Source organism: Thamnophis sirtalis, unplaced genomic scaffold (genome assembly GCF_051295495.1).
Source record: "Thamnophis sirtalis isolate CommonGarterSnake01/CBP01778 unplaced genomic scaffold, rThaSir2_p1.2 scaffold_8, whole genome shotgun sequence".
Taxonomy (NCBI): domain Eukaryota; kingdom Metazoa; phylum Chordata; class Lepidosauria; order Squamata; family Natricidae; genus Thamnophis; species Thamnophis sirtalis.
This window is the reverse complement of record NW_028261388.1, coordinates 67,351,234-67,369,934: the sequence shown is the minus strand read 5'-3', so window position 1 is coordinate 67,369,934 and position 18,701 is coordinate 67,351,234. Positions and strand designations below refer to the sequence as shown.

General features: G+C 44.1%; 1 protein-coding gene across 1 annotated transcript in view; it reads left to right on the top strand.

Annotated features, from left to right (window-relative positions):
- Positions 1-1,495: 1,495 nt before the first annotated feature.
- POLR3F (RNA polymerase III subunit F) overlaps positions 1,496-18,701 on the top strand; it is a 52,673-nt gene continuing 35,467 nt past the window's right edge. The window contains exons 1-4 of the mRNA XM_014053252.2: positions 1,496-1,653; positions 2,176-2,293; positions 3,114-3,181; positions 14,227-14,294. Of these exons, the coding sequence (XP_013908727.1) occupies positions 1,550-1,653; positions 2,176-2,293; positions 3,114-3,181; positions 14,227-14,294 (358 nt within the window). The 5' untranslated portion in view covers positions 1,496-1,549. The remainder of the gene's footprint in view (positions 1,654-2,175; positions 2,294-3,113; positions 3,182-14,226; positions 14,295-18,701) is intronic.

Sequence of the window (18,701 nt, the reverse complement as noted above, 5' to 3'; positions counted from 1 at the left end):
TGCTGCTGCTGCACGTGCATGCAATGATACAAGCCACGCAACCTCCTGTTGTGAGAGGCACCATCGGCGCAATGAGCCATGCAGTGTCTGACCGCAAGTGGCCACAGAAGACATCAGGCAGCAGCACAACAGGTATCAGGGTGTGAGAGGCCTGGCTGCGGTGGTCCTAAGGTAAACGGTAAGACTTCCTCTGAAAATAAGATTTGGTGCTTATTTTGCGGTCCAAAAGGAAATAAGTTGTTATGTTAAGGTTAAATAAAATATAGAGTAGAACCATACAGAGCTCTATGCTAGGTCCTATATTATTCAATATATTATATTATTATTGAGGTCTTTGAATTATGGTGCTGGAAAAGACTCTTGCGAGTCCGTTGGACTGCAAGGTGATCAAACCTGTCAGTCCTAGAGGAGATCAACCCCTGACTGCTCTTCAGAAGGCCAGATTCTGAAGATGAAACTCAAATACTTTGGCCACAAAATGAGGAAGGACTCACTTCCTTAAATGGACTCCAGAGGATGGTAGAGGATCCCAGCCTATAAGAAACCATAGCCGGTCACAAGCCCGGATAAATGGGGAGTGTTGGTTCCCGTGGCGACGGAACCGTGAAACAAGCTGAGAATCCAATGGCAGGACAACACACGGATAATGTAACGTGACGTCCTGCCCCTGGCCTTCACAATGCAACGGTCACTGCCTTGTGAACGTTGACATTTATGAAGATTAAGTCCAAGTAAGTCCAAGTAGAGGATGGGAAGGTTTGGAGGAATGTTGTCCATGGGGTTGCAATGGGTCGGACACAACTTTGCAACTAACAACAACATATTATTATTAAAATTTTGTACAAATATTCTGGTGAGAGATGAGTAAATACTATTATGAAATTTGGAAATAAATAAAAAATGGAGGCATAGCATTCAGGAAGAACTGAAATGCTGGAAAAATAAACAAAAAATCAGCAGGATGAATGTAGCCTGGGAGAAATCTAAAATTCTACATTTTGGTCAGAAAACACAGAAGAATAAGTGGAAACATCTTATTCTTCTCATTTACATTAGCATGGCATTTTGAAAATGATACAAATGCAATTCCTTGCAATTTCAACTCATTATGGGAATTTACTGAGAAATCCACGGAATCAGAATTATTTACTTGCTAAAAGTGATCTATATTAAAAGGATTTTCTCACAAAATCATTTTATTTCAAATGGACAACCAACAGAGTCACTGAGAACAAACAAAGGCTTTGAGAAAATAACGTCTTACTTGGAGGAAGATTTGCAGAATAAAAAAGCCGACAAACTAAAACATCTGATTCTCCCTTTAAAGATATTTTTATTAATCTTTTTTCTTCCTTCCCTTTACTCAGTAGACTACGATCTCTTCAATGTCGAACGCATCTATACAGGCGAAAATTCAAAAAGGCGTTGTTGGGATCCGTGTCCATGGTGATCTCCGTTACGTCTGTTCTGCCAGGCGCTTTGAAATGACGTTATCACAATGCTTCTTTTAGCGGAGGCGTTTGGATGGTTCGTATACAGCGTAATTTGAATGTTCAGGGGAGAAAGTGGGGAAGCGTATATGAAGAAAGAGAAGAAAAATAGTTTTGTAATGGCGGACTTGAAAGCTCCAGAACCTCTGGAAATCGAAAACAGGTAGGATATGAGTGAGAACGGAGAACGAACATTACTGATTGGTAGGCCTAAACATGAAGGGTTTTTTGAGTAGGGCAGGGAGGGGGTTGAGTAGTGGGGTAGGAATGTAACAAGAGAAAACCTGGGTGGATTAATGAGTGTAGGTTTACATATTACAAATTAACAACTTGGAAGGGACCTTGTAGGTCATTTAGTCCAAACCCATCCCATCTATTTCTTTAATGCTAATTGTTGGGAAGCCAATGTCTTTTTATTCACAAAATAATTGATACTAGTTATAGACTTTAGCCAATTTAGTTTTAATGTAAACTGCAAAGAACAAATTGTTTATATAATTCATTTCCATGAAGTCTGACTTAATTGTTTTATGTTTTTATATTTCTTTTTATTTTTATTTGCCTCTTTATGGGTGGAACATGTTTTTATTTATTTTATCGCCCCATTAGTCTTAATTTATAAGAAGAAAAAAATACACAAATTTAGAGTTAACTGTATTTATCTTACTACTTCTATTTTGCCCAGGATAATTGAGTTGTGCCATCAGTTTCCCCATGGTATTACAGACCAAGTAATTCAGAATGACATGCCTCACATGGAAGCTCAGCAACGGGCCATGGCCATTAACCGACTGCTTTCTATGGTAAGAGCTTCCTGAATGGTATGTGATTGTTGTTGTTAAAAAGTTATCCGGTTGCAGTCTGAAATAAAAAAATATGTTCTATGTCTGTGGTAAGAGTACTATATTAAAGTAAGAATATATTTTACAGTTTTCATCACCCTATAAACCCATATTTAGATTGATGCATCTTTGTCATACTAGGATTCTTGACATGTCCCTTATGAACTTAGTGTCCTTTTCTTGTTGGGGAAAAAACCCTTTGGTTTTTTTTTAAATAACTTCACATATTAATTTTATTATAATTTCTGTTTACAGTATTTATAATCTGTTAACTGTTTAATTGCTGCTTACATATTTATTACGCAGAGATAGTTTCAAATGGAACAGCAAAAGTAAAAATTAAACAATAGATGAAAAAATAGGAATCTGGGCTTGTCAGTGAATAGAAGTTCACAGAAAACTGTAGACAGTATATGCTTTTTGACATATGTATCTCTGTTGTTAATAATTCTGCAAATAATTATAGCTTGGAGTTTATTTCTTCATATTCTGCTTTTTAATCAGGAGCTCTAGGCAGTATGTCTACCTCTCTTAAAAATGTAACCCATCCATCCATTGGTTTTCAGAAGAAGGATAAAGTAATTATTCTAATAAGAGTCAGGGTTACTGAATTTGACTAATTTTGTGACTGAGAATTTATATTTATTTATTTATTATTTTTCATATTTTTTAATCTTCCATCTCCCTCACAGTTGGGTGGTTAAGAAATATATTACTTCCTGCTATGCAATAATTATTAGAAATCTATTGAAATGCTTTAAATTTGTGTGTATTCTCTTAGGGTCAACTAGATCTTTTGAGAAGCAGTGGTGGACTTCTCTACAGAATCAAGGAATCTCAGAATGCTACGTATGGATTATTTTTTTTACTCTTTTGTTAAAATTGTTTTATCAATTTTTTAGTATGAAAAAGTAGTAGAGGTTATTTATTTATTTATCATAAGATAACATGATAGAAGAGAAGTAAATTTATGCAATTATATATAAAACTTCTACAGGGGTACTGTAGGGAACCAAAGAATCTTTCCATCCCCACTGATACATAGTGACTAAATTAGTAGACTAGGGAAATACTGTGGACATAATATACTTAAACTTCAGAAAGGCATTCAACAAAGTTGACCACAACCTACTTCTTGGTAAGCTAGAAAAAAGTGGATATCAATATCAGATGGATTTGTAACTGGCTGACAAACAGTACTCAACAAGTAATACTCAATGAGTAGTCCTTAAAGTTACTATGTCTACATAGAGGGAAGTAAATGGAGTACCACAAGGTTCTGTCTTAGGGTTAGGGTTAGAGTTAGGGTTAGAGGTTAATCCAGTACTCTTCAACATCTTCATAAATAACTTAGATGAAGAAATAGAATGGGAACAGCAAATTTGCATATGATGCTAAACTAGCAGGAATAGCCAATACTCTAGATCAGTGATGGTTAACCTTTTCAGCACTCAGTGCCGAAACTGGAATGCACGCTGGAGCGCTGGCATCCTGGAATCTGGAAGAGAGCAGCTGGCTGGTGCGCATGTGCAAGGTGGACAGCTGCACTTCTGGGTTCCATCGCCTGTATGTGCGTCGGACAGCTATCCATCACGCATGCGTGCGATGGAACCCGGAAGAGCAGCTGGCAATGGCTTACGTGCCCATAGAGAGGGCTCTGCGTGCCACCTGTGGCACATGTGCCATAGGTTCACCATCATGGCCCTAGATGACAGGCTCAAGATCCAGATGCATCTTGACAGACTTGAACACTGGGCCCTATCTAACAAAATGAAATTCAATGTAGAGAAAAGTAAAGTCTAACATTTAGGTGAGAAAAAGCAAAAGTACACATATAGACTAGGTGAAACAGGCTTAATAGAAGTAACTGTGAAAGGGATCTTGGAGTCTTAGTGGACAACCAATTAAATATGAGCCAACAGTGTGGTAGCAGCCAAAAAAGCCAATGCAATCCTAAATTGCATTAACAGAGGGAATCAATCAAGATCAGGTGAGATACTAATACCACTCTCTAAAGCCTTAATGAGACCACATCTAGAATACTGCATCCAGTTTTGGTTATCACACTATAAAAAAGAACTTGAGACTCTAGAAAGAGTACATAAAAGAACAACCAAGATGATTAGGAGACCGGAGGTTAAAATATATGATGAACGTTTGCAAGAACTGGGCATGGCTAGTCTAGTGAAGAGAAGGACCAGGGGAGACATGATAGCAGTGTTCAAATATTTGAAGAGCTGCCACAGAGAGGAAGGGATCAAACTATTTTCTACGGGACTTGAAGGCCAGACAAGGAATAATGGATGGAAACTGATCAAGGAGAGATTCAACCTGGAAATAAAGAGAAATGTTCTGACAATGAGAACAGCCAACCAATGGAACAGCTTGCCATCAGAAGTTGTGGGAGCTTCATTATTGGAAGTTTTCAAGAAGAGACTGGTCTGCCATTTATCAGAAATGGTGTATGGTCTCCTGCTTGGGCAGAGGATTGGACTAACAGACCTCCAAGGTTCCTTCCAACTCTGTTAATCTCTATTTGATACAAGGCAGATATAGTTCTTCCACTATCACACCTGTTCAATTTCATGCAGATAAAGTGAGACAGGTTAAAAACAGATGGTTTGTTAAAGGGATCACTAATGGTCAGGCCACAAGAAGGTACCTTGGACCATTACTCTCTCCAGGCATTCTTGGAGTTAAAACTGGGTAGATGTTAGGTGAATAACTGTTTTCCATGGCTAAGGGATTTCAGTCTTGTGATGGATTGTGCATTGTTCTGGCCTTGTTATTTAGCATCCTTGTCCATAGTCAAATGAGAGCTAGTTGTCTTCTAATGTGGCGGGTATGATTTGCTAAGAAATGGTAATCATTGCATAGGAGTGGGATACAATGTGCCAGAGACACATTGTCTTGCAGAGTGGGACATTGACCATTTGGGTTTGGGCACTGTTAAGTCACACACTGGCATAATATTTAGCTGTGGAATAAAGCTAAGCCAAGACTGTTGTTCGTAGAGTGTTAGCATCAACACCCCAGGATGTTCCAGCCAGTCTGTTCAGTAGATTTTTCAACTTTGCAGCTGTTTTTTCTAGGTTTTGTCAGAACATTACTGATCTGTCCAATGTTATCCCCAGGTATTTTGGAGAGTTGTTAAATAACTTTCTTCTCCTATGATTGTGGAGACAGCAGCCAGACTGGGTTGCTGTCTAGTAACCAATTGGACTGAGTCTACGCTTGTGATGTCATCATACTCTGGTGACTCCCCCCAGTTTAGACTCAGTCCAACCTGGACTACTAGTGAGAATTGGTCTCTCCTCCTGGATATTAGTCTAAATTGTTCAATTTTACTCAATTGGCATTTTTCAAAATTATTTTCTTCATTGGAATTTTTTTTTCTCCTGCTCTGGTTTGAACACGAGATTCAAATTTGCCTTGGGGCTTCATCTCTGACTGACTGACAGCCTTGCGACCACGAGCATGCTCTGGGACGCAAACTATTTATAGTCAGTGTGGTGCTGATTCCTCAGCTCACAAGCTGTGGCTCTGGGGCTGTTTAAAGAAGCACTCTGCACCCCTGCACATCGGAAGGAGCCTCACGACCAGCCATTTCGCGCTTCGGCTGACATCGGGCAGAAGCGTCCACCATTTTGCGAATCTGCCGGTCAGGAAAAGCACGCGAAGACTAGCTGCCACCATCTTGCGGCTTGAATAACAAGAAAAAGCGCGGTTGCCATTTTGAGTACCCAGCGATGCTGAAGTGATCGCGGAGCTAAGAAGTGCTTCTTGTCACAGCTGCCTGTGGAACAGTGAGATCATTGCCAATCTTCTCCCAGCTTCAGGGGTTAGCGTACTGGCAGGCATGGCTGAGCACTCTATGGTGGGGTCTATTCCAGATAAGGAGCTGGAGGAGACAGGTCCATCGGTGAGGTGCAGCTGCAAAAGGACGGCTAAGGAGGCTCCTGATGCAGGAAAAGCTGCCAAAGCTTCTAAGACCTCCATTAGGGCAGATGAAAGAAGACAGAAGGCTCCTGAGAAGGCGTTTCAACTGGCCCAGAAACAGAACATCCAGGCATCATCAGGTTGGTATGCAGGACGGTTGGCCTTGACCAACTCTAAACACCAGCCATCAGCATGCGCAGTAGATGGTGAGAACAAAACTCCCTCTTAACAATCTCTCTGTACCAAACCTTCCCCTCCCAAATACCAGCCCCCCTCCCCGTTTCAATGGCAGCCAAAAGCGAATAGTGAAACAGAGGCTGACATCTTCCATAGAACCTGCTACCAGGGGTAATTTTTTTGATGTCCCTCTTAACAGGGACCATTCATTTGAACATGCTGGACGCCTACCAGATCAGAGTACAGGGGTGCCTCAGGCCTCGATCTTTTCTACAGAGATGGCAGCCATAATTTCGGAAGCTATAAAGCAAGGCATTGCAGCAGAACTTCAGCAGCAACCACTGTCCAGGTCCTCGCACAGGCATAGGTCATCAAGCAAACCCCTCCTTCTGCATCAGTCAATCAGGCCTCTATTTTTGGGGACCAAGATACCCTCAGGGACTTGGGCCTATCAGATGATGAGGGTATCACCCCAGATGCCCCCGCCTTTGCCGGATTGTTCAAAACTGATCGTTTTAAATCTCTCCTGTTCAAAGCAATAAAAGTAGCTTACTTACCTTCTTCTACACAGACTCAGGCTGTTGATTCAACCTCGACTGAACGTCCTAATGCTCTTTTCTCTGAACCTACAGTGGAAAAGGAGGTTATCCCATCTCCGAAGATCTTTATGAATGTGGTTCAATGACAGTGTGCCTCCCGTGGCACAGGTCTCTTACAAACCAACTTACACAAACGCCTTTACAATGTCGCTCCAGAACTTACCAAGTTCCTAGAGACACCTCCAGTGGACGCGCCTGTTGCAGCCCTGTCTTCGCCCACAGTGGTCTCTGGAGCACCTGAGGAAGTCCTCAAGCCTGAAGAGAAAAAGTCAGATCAAACATAGGTAAGGAGTTATCAGGCAGGTGCCTGGGCAGTGCGGGCTTCCACAGCCACTTCGTTATTCTCTAGGGCGGCACTAGTCTGGATCCAGCAGCTCCAGGAATGCATTGCAACCACTGATACTAGGTCACATTTGAATAAAATTAGGGTGGCTATTGAATATTCAGCAGATGCTTCCTTAAACGCCGCCCGTTTTGCATCAAAAGCCATGGCCTCTTCAGTCACGGTCAGATGCCTGCTATGGCTTAAGCCGTGGCATGCAGATGTCTGAACCAAGTGGCTCCTTGCAGCTTTCCCATTTAGTGGCACTCAGCTCTTCAGAGCTCCCTTGGATCCTTACCTCAATGAATCTAAGGATAAACGCAAGGTCCTTTCCTCTATATACAAGAAACAGGACAACCGTCCCTCCCCATTCTATAGGAAGTCGCCCTTTCGGACAGCGGACGGGGGAATCCTCCTTTCCCTGTCCGCAGTGTCAGTCCTTTCCAACCAGACAAGGATCCCATCAAGAAAGGGCTAAGGGAAATGGCCAGCGTTCCCCCCCCCCGCCAAGAAGTCTTACCAGGGGGAGGCAATCGCCAATTCCAAAAGCGAAAGTGACTATCTGGTCTCTCTACCAATCGGGGGCCATCTAGCATTTTTCACCCACCGCTGGGAAGAAACAACAGCGGACATTTGGGTCATCAAAACAAATTCAAATTCAGCCTACTTCTAGAGTTCTTCTCCACTCCTCAGGAGCACTTTGTACCATGCCCGATCTCCGAGTTCCCTCACAAGAGGGTGCTGATGGAACAAGCCATACAACACTGTTCTGTCCCCCCTTCACGGCTCTTAACACATGGCAAGACAGGCAAACTTAAAAGGACTTTTTCTTTATCAGTTCACAGTTCAAACTGGCTTCGAGCCCCAAAAATAACATAAATACAAGTCTTTGACCAGATAACCTAATGAAAACAAATCTTTCTTACGGCAACTCAATTTGAAGAAAACGAAAGCAAAAGACTTCTTCCAAAGTCTCTATGAATCAGGGTTACAAACAGACAGAGCACTTATCCAAGTGAATCTTACATAAACCACAACTGATGATCAAACAATGTTGTACAAACCAAGGCACGCACGAAGGAACGACGTTGACTCCAGCGACTGGGGCGTGGCAGCATCCGTCCTTTTATCTCCAAACTTCCTCCCACAAGCCCCAGCTGCATACTGAAACTTGTATCCCGAAAAGACTCTCGGCAGAACTGCTGAGTCACAACACTATCCCCCACTGCAGGGCCCTTTCCCCGGGTTCCAATGGTCGGGATGACGTGTCCCCAAGATGACCCGCACTCATTTCCCTTGGTGCCTTTTTCATGAATCCCAAACCTCTGGAGGCATAGCCCCCTTGAATCAGAACTCTTTAGGTATCCGGTGGCCACCATGTTTCCTTCCGCCCTTCCCCGTGTCGACACCCCGTCCAGGGTCATCCACCCTCCACAAGGCTAACCCACCAACCCCCCTACCGTCGGAGGTTGATGGCAGCTCTACCGACTGTGGCCGAGCCTTAACACCCTGTCCAGGGTCCTCCACCTTCTGCAAGGCCGATCCACCAGCTACTACACAATCCCCTCCCGCAGAGGCCTTTCCCCGGTTTCGATGATCAGGGTGCGGCCCAGAAGGGTTGGTGACGGCCTCCCCGGAACACAGTCCAAGACCCTGGCACCTCACTGGGAACCTAGAGACAAAGTCCAGTGTTGCGGGGACCGGAGTCGATAAAGTCTGGAATCTCGGCGGAGTTCTTGTAGACCTGGCCCAATGATACTGGGCACATGACTTCACGCACCTCCGTACATCATTTTTCAGATGGGGCCACCAAAATTGACGGGAGGCCAAGCGCAATGTCCGTACAAACCCCCAATGTCTTGCTGCAGACGCGCAATGAATCTGGGCAAGCACCCGTTGACGGATGTGCCCTGCGGGAACATAGAACCGGCCCCGACACTTCAAAAGATCCCCTTCCAAAGTCCATGGGGACGCCAGCCTCACTTCCGCCTTTTGTCGCTCCACCCAGTCGTCACCCCGCTCTGCATCCCGTACCAGAGCCTGCATGCTCCCGGGATGACAAACGGCAGCGCAGGTTGCAACCGGTAGAACAGTCCAAGGTGGAAGCGAGTTCGCAGGGTCGGAGTTCTGTTCTTTACTCGGCAGGGCATCTGCCCTGGGACTCCACCCCCCCCCCGAACGCAAGCTATCTTGTGCGAACGGGGTAACACGGCCGCACCAACATGCTGGTTGTCCGACTTGATCGTGCGTTGCTGAGGGACGGCTGCACTCCGCACAACCCTTCTGTTCTTCTTGGGGCAGCTCCCTGCCAAGTGTCCAAGATCCCCGCAGTAAAAACACAATCCCTCCGCACATCTTCTGTCCATCTCTGTCCGTGACACCCAAGGTCGGACAGCACCCAACTCCATGGGCTCCTCCGAATCCACTACAGTCTCTTGCTGAGCTGGCATGCTGGTGGTTTCCTGGAATACCCGGCGAGGCCTTCGCCTCTGCAGCCGGGCATCTATCCGGAGGCACAGGTGAACCACCTGTGGACCAACGCGTCCAACGTCGGTTGCCTGTCCACCCTCGCCAGTTCATCCTGCAAGGCCTCAGACAATCCATCTTGGAACGTGTCCATTAGAGCTGGTTCATTTCATGTGGAATCCTGGCTACGTAGCCCGAATTCAGAAACATTCTTGCAATGACCCAGTCCCCTGCTGCAGTGATTTCAAACTTCTGGCAGCTGTTTCCTCTTTGATTGGATCTTCAAACATCCATTTGAAGTGCTGGCAGAAGCCCTGAAAGTCATCCAACAGAGGGCTCTGCTGCACTAACAAGGGCGTGGCCCAATGGGCAGCTGTGCCTGAGAGCAAGCTGATAATGAATCCCACCTTCGTCCGGTCAGTGGGAAAGTCTCAGGCTCAGGAACAGCTGACATTGTCCCAGAAACGCAGTAAACATAGCCAAACTCCCATCATATTTATCTGGCATGGCTACTGGGCACTTCCTCCTCCTTGGCTGGTTTTTTTTTGCAGCTCTCTGCAACTGCTGAATTTGGTCTGAGAACATTGCTATCTGTTGCGCCATTAATCTACTGTCCGCCATGAGCTGCTCCATAATTACTGAGATTAAGGCTTGTCAGGCTGGAGTCAATCTGTTCTGTCCCCCCTTCACGGCTCTTAATACACGGCAAGACAGGCAAACTTAAAAGGACTTTTTCTTTATCAGTTCACAATTCAAACTGGCTTCGAGCCCAAAAAATAACATAAATACAAATCTTTGACCAGATAACGTAATGAAAACAAATCTTTCTTACGGCAACTCAATTTGAAGAAAACGAAAGCAAAAGACTTCTTTCAAAGTCTCTATGAATCAGGGTTACAAACAGACAGAGCACTTATCCAAGTGAATCTTACATAAACCACAACTGATGATCAAACAATGTTGTACAAACCAAGGCACGCACGAAGGAACGACGTTGCCTCCAGCGACTGGGGCGTGGCAGCATCCGACCTTTTATCTCCAAACTTCCTCCCACAAGCCCCAGCTGCATACTGAATCTTGTATCCCAAAAAGATTCTCGGCAGAACTGCTGAGTCACAACACAACACTTACTAGAGATTTGGGCCATCCAATCGGTTCCTTCGTCTTAGAGGGGTCAGTGGTTTTATTCCCGCCTCTTTGTGGTACCAAAGGCTTCTTATCCAATCCCCCACAGGGATTGGAGAGCAATCCTAGACCTAAAGTCATTGAACCACCACATTGTTTATCAGAGGTTCAAAATGCACTCCCTCCACACCATCCTGGAGGGGAGTCAGGAGGGGCAATTTCCTCACCTCGGTAGACTTAACTGAAGCTTATCTTCACATTCCCATCTTCGCAGACCACCGAAGATATCTCCGGTTCTCCGTGGCCCGACAAAGCTGCACTCATCAAAATAGCGGCGACAAATAAACGCCGACAAGAATGCATCGTCATTAGCACGCGCACATTACCGCGTCGATATCAGCACGATGACGAAAGCGCGAAGGAAGAAACAGTGAAGCTTTTGAATTATTTATCACAGAAAAAGATGATGGTGTTGGAGCCCCAGAAATTAAAGAAGAGAATGAAAATACAGAAAACAAAGATAAGACGTTAGATGAACTTATTAATGGAGTAAATGTGAGTGAAGGCGGAAAGAAGGGAAGCTGGAAAAGTGATTTTGATAATTTGGTGCTTTATTCCAAATTCCAAGATACAGGAGAAAAAGAAAGAGCGAAAAAGATGGAGTTAATAAGACAAATCTATCCAGAAATAAGTTTGACAACCAAAGTTAAGCTTACGTTAATAACAATTCAAGGGCAACAAAACTACATGAGAGAACTTTTAAGCTACGAAGTGCGGAGAGAAGCCTTAAACTCTGGAAAGGTCCTGAAAAGCGAATTGACACAACAGCTGGCGAGAGAGAAAAGACCATTTTGTTACTGGAAAGACACTGGTTAATAATGCTAGTTGATGAAAAAAAAAGTTACCTAATTATTGATGATTAATAAGTAGAGATCTTAGTACTTTGTAGACTGCTCTAGATTATCATTGAATGTTTATTCATTAACATATAATTTACTATGATACTAATAGTGAAATGATAACCTTAATTAGGATAAATAACCAGGCCATAAATTGTAATTTGGGATCTGGCGAAAAGCTGTACAAATCTTACAATTTTTTGTTTAGATCTTGTTATGAAAATATAAAGAATTTGAGTCAGAAGAGAGGAGATGTGATATAAATAAGGAAATGCTAATGTGTACTTTTGGTGATTATTAAGTAGAAATGTTAATATCTCTTAGATTGTTTTAGATTTTTAATGTTTATTTTGTTAATGTAATTAACTAATTTGGGACTAAGGGAAAAGACCTATAAATCTTATTAATAAACCTTTGTTTAGAGGTTATAAAGGTATAATCTCATGTGGGCCTGTGGAGAGGAGAGGTGAGATAAATAGTAAATAATCTTTAGTTAACTACAATAATAACAAAGAAATGTTGATGGATAATATTTAATGATACATACAGGTGTGTAATGGGGGGGGGGTGTGCTTAGATATCTTACTTAACTGAACTTGTTTCAGAATATGTCATAAAGGTGTAATGTTATTGGAGGTTTATTGAATGCAAATGAATGCCAGGTGGTTGTGTCTTTAAATACAAATGATTTTAGATAAAAACATGTTTAAATAATGGTAACTAAATGAGAATTGTGGTACAGTAATAGTACATACATAAAGTACATACATAAATTTTCTTTTTTGATTTAAAATGTACAATTCAATCTGAATGAAGTATATGTAAGGATTAGGGAAGATACGGACGTATTTCTAACCAATCGATACGCTTTCTACAAGATGTAACAAAAGATGATTTATTTTTTTTTGGTGTGTTTTTGTTTAATTAAAACAATAAAAAAAATTCAAAAAAAAATCAGATACTCTGAGGGAAACTCCAAATATCCAGGAGACTCCAAGGGCACAAAGCAGAATTCCTTCCCCACAAAGCCTTTTGTACACTAGCTACCCTCTACCTGCTCTGCATCGCTGACCTTCATTGTCTTCTTCCTCATGATACTCTCCAGTTTGGCCTTTTACAAAGGAGGAAAAAAACAGTAAAGGTAGCAACTTAACTTCAGTACGTTTAAAACGTCACTTTTTCCATGCTCTGAGGTGGGGCTGGAACCCTGGAGCTGGCTTCATGTGAGAAAAAAAAGTTGCCCTCACTTTCCCAAAATTTAGTGACGAGAGTACAGATCTCCCAAGGCTGTGCCTCAGTTCCAAAAGCAAATGTTTTGGCTGCCCTTTAGTATATTTTTTTTCTTTACAAAGGGCCAGGCTGTTTTGCCTCATAAGCTCATAGTTATTGGCTTGATTTTTGTGGGTTAAAATCATCAAGCACACATTCCTAGAGGAGATCTTCACAGAAGCCATTTCTATTTCCACATCCTCTTAATGTTTGCTTCTGTGCAAAAATTCTTGTAAAAAATTGCATTTACTTGGAATATTGACACTTTAGGCTGTACTAAAAAATAAAAAGAGAGTGGGAGAAGAGGGGTAATGGAATTAATACAGAAATATCTTTCAAAATAATATCAGTCAAATTATATTAAACTTAATTATATTTCTCTTACCTCAAAGACTCAATGGAACCAAAATAAGCTTGCTGTTGCTAAAATTTTGTAACTTAATACAGGTTTTTATTTTTTAAATACTCAGCCTTTAACTGAAATTAGTGCTGCAAGATATCCTTGGATAAAGACTCAGAAGAACTTCACTCTGACATCTCTTTCCACCAAAACTTTCCAATTCAGTTTCTTCCTTGCTAACATAGCTACTGCTGGTAACTGATCTCTCTCTGTTCAATATTTCTTTCTTCAGAACCAGCTAAAAGCTGATATTCTGATTTAAAATTAATTAAGTGTCAGACTCCATCTATCCAATGATCAAAATCAGTTTGTAGATTGTTTTATTTTTATTTTATCTTTAGCCAGGATCTTTTCAAGACTGAAAAATAAAATCCAGTTTCTTCCAGATATAAAACCTTTGCATTTTTCCATTATACATTGGTATTTTGAATTCAAACTTTAGCCATAAAGTGAGTTCATTTCGTCAGATTTCTGCTAGATTTCTGCCCTTCATCCAGAAAAGAGACACCAATTTCACTTCTGTAGAGTCCTTAGGATTTTTATTGGAATGTTCAGGTCTGAGATAGGCAGTCAGTTTTCTTTCTTTTTTAATATAGTATTACTTATAGTTTTTTCTTCTGCTATTCTCCATATTTATCAAATCTTTTTGATCTTTGAAAAATGAAAAGATGTTCACTTTAAATTCTGTTTTCTTGCAGAAAAATGAAGGGATCTGACAATCAGGAAAAACTGGTATATCAGATTATAGAGGATGCAGGAGATAAAGGTCTGTGTTTGGTTTATTGGGTCTCTTGCTTTACTGTTTCTTTGTGAAGTGCAATAGCTATTCTGTTCTTGAATATGGTGGAATTCCAAAAGTATGAGAAAATTATTGATTGCTTGCTGAATAGATATAAAAAGAAATCTGGACAAATTCATTTTCCTACATATGTGATCAAGGACTAGGAGGAAAAAAAGTAATATCAGAAATTAACATTTCTATCATTTCTTAATTTGTAGAAAATGTATTGACTATGTAGTTGCCTTGGCAGCTGTTTATTTGGTATTATTCTATTCCAGAGCAGGGAACCTGTCTAGTGCAAACAATTAGATCTCCACGTGAAGAGTTCAATTAGCTATTTTGTTGCTCATAAGAAATTTCTCAGACTGGTTGTTTGCACCCAAGCCACACTAAATAAGGTTCATTGGCATTTGGGAAAGGGCATTGAACTTTGTCCTCTTGTGCCTGTGTAGAGATACCAAATTAATTCCCTGCTTTACTTCTCTTCCTGATTTTGCCAGTCCTCCTGCAACATCAACTTTGGTGGGCAAGGCCTGCATTTGTTCTTTGGAACAATTACAGAGTTGTTAAATAAAACTGGGTGGAGTCTAGATAAAAAGAGATTGAGATGCTTGTGATAGTTCCCTCTCTTAGTTCCCAGATTGTCTTTGGTTGGTTTATTGGCTCATTAAAAAGAACAAAAAACAACTTCATAATTGTGCCCATCAGCACAAAGAAGGTTTTATTGTTAATATCATTATTATGTGAGATTATCATCCATGCATTTGGAGTAAAATACACAAAACTTTGATCATCCCACAGGATGAGGTAAGGTAATGAAAGGGGGTGGGGGGTGCTGCTGTCCCGAGGCAACATGGGGTGGGGCGGCTGTTGCTATAAACTGTTGGCCATTGTGTGCTCACCATCCTTTGTGTGTCTGTCTGTTTTTCCTCGCGGCTGGAGAGCAGGTTGCTGCTGGTCATCTTGGCCCCCTCGCAGATCTTGCCCTTGATTTGCATGTGGAGTATGTTCCCCTAAGGCAAGGGAGCTGAGAGGACCAGTGGCTACCTACTCTCCAAATGCAAGCAAAAACAGATGGGAAAAAAAGTACCGTATTTTCACGACCATAAGCCGCACTGAAAATCCTAAAATTTGATCCAAAATCGGCAGTGCGGCTTATAACCCGGTGCGCTTTATATGTGGAAAAAGATCTCCCAGCTGCTTTGCTCCTCGCGACTGCAATAGATGTCCAGAAGCGGCCCCTGGGGCCAATGGGGACCGGACCCCCAGCTCGACAGCCCCTGTCGCCTCTGGACGTCCACCGCAGCTGTGAGGAGCCGAGGAGAGCGCGGAGAAGAGCGCGCGACGGCCCCCGGCGCTCCGGGAAGCGGGAGAGGCACGCGGCCCGGCCTCTCCTCCCTGGACGCCGCAGCAGCAGCCCCAAGCGCACCGATCCCCGCGCCCTTCGCATCGGGGCATGCTCTTGCAGCACGCCCCGATGCGAAAAACACAGAGATCGGTGCGCCCGGGGCCGCCGCCGCCGCGACGTCCAGGGAGGAGAAATCAAACCGCGCGCCTCTCCCGCCTCCCGGAGCGCCAAGAACCGTCGCGCGCTCCCCTCCACACTCTCCTCGGCTCCCCACAACCGCAACAGACGTCCAGAAGCGACAGGGGCCACCGAGCCGGAAATCCAATCCCCACCAGCCCCAAAAGCCGCTTCTGGACATCTGTTGCAGTCGCGAGGAGTGGCACGAAGGCTCCCGGCGCTCCAGGAAACACCGAAAGCAGCTGGGAGAGGCGCGCGGCCCGGCCTCCCCTCCCTGGACGCCGCAGCAGCAGCCCCAAACTCACCGATCCCAGTGCCTTTCGCATCGGGGCGCGCTGCAAGAGCATGCCCCGATGCGAAAAACACAGAGATCGGTGCGCCCGGGGCCGCCGCTGCGACGTCCAGGGAGGAGAAACCAAGCCGCGCGCCCCTCCCAGCCGCCCTCGGCGCCCCCCGGAGCGCCAAGAACCCTCGTGCCGCTCCTCGCGACTGCAACAGATGTCCAGAAGCGTCGGGAAATGTGCGGCTTATAACCCGGTGCGCTTTATATGTGGAAAAAGTTTGAAAAATTAACGTTAATTGATACTGCGGCTTATAATCCGGTGCGGCTTTTGGTCGTGAAAATACGGTAGGTGGGCTGATGGTGTCTGGCAACATCCACCCACTACCTGCCTCACCTTGTCTGGACCTGTGGTGGCAACAATAGCCGGAAGCAGAGGTGAAGGGGGGAGGTACATGGTCCGGCCTGCTGGATGCGCTGGGCAGCCGCCTGCCCATTCCAGCCATATGTGATGGAGCAGCCACGTATGGTGATCTACATTATGTGCCTCCTCCCACTCTCCCTTTTGCCATGTTGCTGTTGCTCCTGCTTCTTGGAGGGCCAGCCCAGTGGTCACAGCTGGAGATCCTCCCCCATGCGCGCACACACAAACACATGCACAGGTCTGGAAGAAGTGAAGTGAGTGGAGACCCACATAGAGGCAGGGATGGGAGAGGGATCAAAATGTGAATCCTCTGTCCAAAGCCTCTAGCAGGTTAAAAAAAAACCTGTGGAGCAGCAGCTTTCCTTTTTGTCCACCCATCCCTCTGTTGCCTCCACGCCTAATGCTGAGAAGCCAGTTCTGCTTTTCCTCCTCCCCCTAATGCCAGAACCCGCATGCCATCACCACTCGCCTGCCATGTCCCCCCCCCCAGCCTCTGTGATCGCCTGTCGTGGCTGGCAGATAGAAGTCTCACGGTCCTAAAGGTCTCATTCCTTCTTCTTGCCATCTCCTTCCTTCCTCTGCACTTAAGAAGGGATGAGGGGAGGGGAGAGATCGGCAGCGTGGCTTTCTCACGTGGGGAGAGGACACTGATCTGCAACCTGATGGCTGCCATTAGACTGGCCAGCCTTAGATCTGTGGTGCTGCTTTGGTCCCACCCCCTGGATGTGTGCATAGGAAGCGTCAAGCGTATAAGGTCTGGAATCCTGGGTGAAAGGAAAGCGCTCAGAATGTAGTTCTCAGGGTTGCCAGGCTCTGTGTGCTTGCTGCCTCCTGTGAGCACACCCAGGGGCTGAGGCAGCACTGCGGATATCAGTCTGGCCATTGTCCAGCCTTGATGGCCACCATCAGATTGCAGATCAGCACCAAGGTTCACTGTTTCCAAAAAAACCTCGCAGGCCAGATCTAACCACCTTATGGGCTGGATGCGACCTGCGGGCCTTGAGTTTGACACTGCTGCTCTAGAAAGAGTACAGAGAAGAGCAACAAAGATTATTAGGAGGCTTAAAACATAAGAAGAATGGTTGTAGGATTTGGGTATGTCTAGTTTAATGAAAAGAATGAGTAAGGTCTTGCCTCAGCAGTACCCTCAAGAAAGCAGAACTCTTGAACCTGGCAGCATTTCAAATAGAACTTTTATTGGGAGACAGGGATAGCAAAGAGAGTAGGCAGCATCTGATGTTCCCACACTAAAATGTTAGGTTAAAAGTTACTCAGTCAAACACACCCCCCCCTCCCTGCTCAGTCCGACATGAGCCAATTACCAGATATTGAGTTGCTCTAAGAACTTTAGGCTGGGAAAGTGATAAGTTGTTATCAGGTGCCGCACTCTTGTCTTCTTCAGAGCTGAGAAAAAACAGGTGGTCCCAAGCCCATCCCTCTCTCCTCCCTAGCCCTTAAAGTAAAGAAAAACCAAAGCAGGTGACAAGTTATTGGCCCCCTCCTTCTGCCAGAATGGCAGCATCCTGATAGGGATTTATTTGGGATCTGACAGAAGGACTAGGGGTGACATGATAGCAGTGTTATCAAGGAGAGAACCTAATCCAGGAGAGAATCAATGCAGAACTAAGGAGATATTACCTGTCAGAACAATTAATCAATGGAATTACTTGCCTCCAGAAGTTGTGGGTACTTGAACACTGGAGGTTTTTAAGAAGGATAACCATTTGTCTGAAATGATATAGGATTTCCTGCTTGAGCACAGGGTTGAACTAGAAGACCTCCCAGATCCCTTCCAATTGTTATTCTGTTATTCTGATAAAATTATAATATTGTAGGAGAAAGAGTGGCTGTACCTGGGGGCAGATTAAAAAGAGGAATCATCTTAGAGTCCAATTTTAACCCTTCCTTCAATTTTGTTGGCCTTTACCTAATGGCAAAATACTGCTAATCATTAGTTGGGTAGATTCCTGTGCATAGGCATGATGCCCTGGCTGAGGTCATCTTGGAGGCTTCAGGGTTGCCACAAGGAAGAAGGGACAGGGAGGGGGGAAAATAGATAGCTGATATTTTATAGTCAAAACAAAAAGTTTTCCTGTGGAAACCAAGAACATTCCAACAGGTGGCTGGGGAGAGGAGGATCGGAGTAACCAAGCAACTGGACAG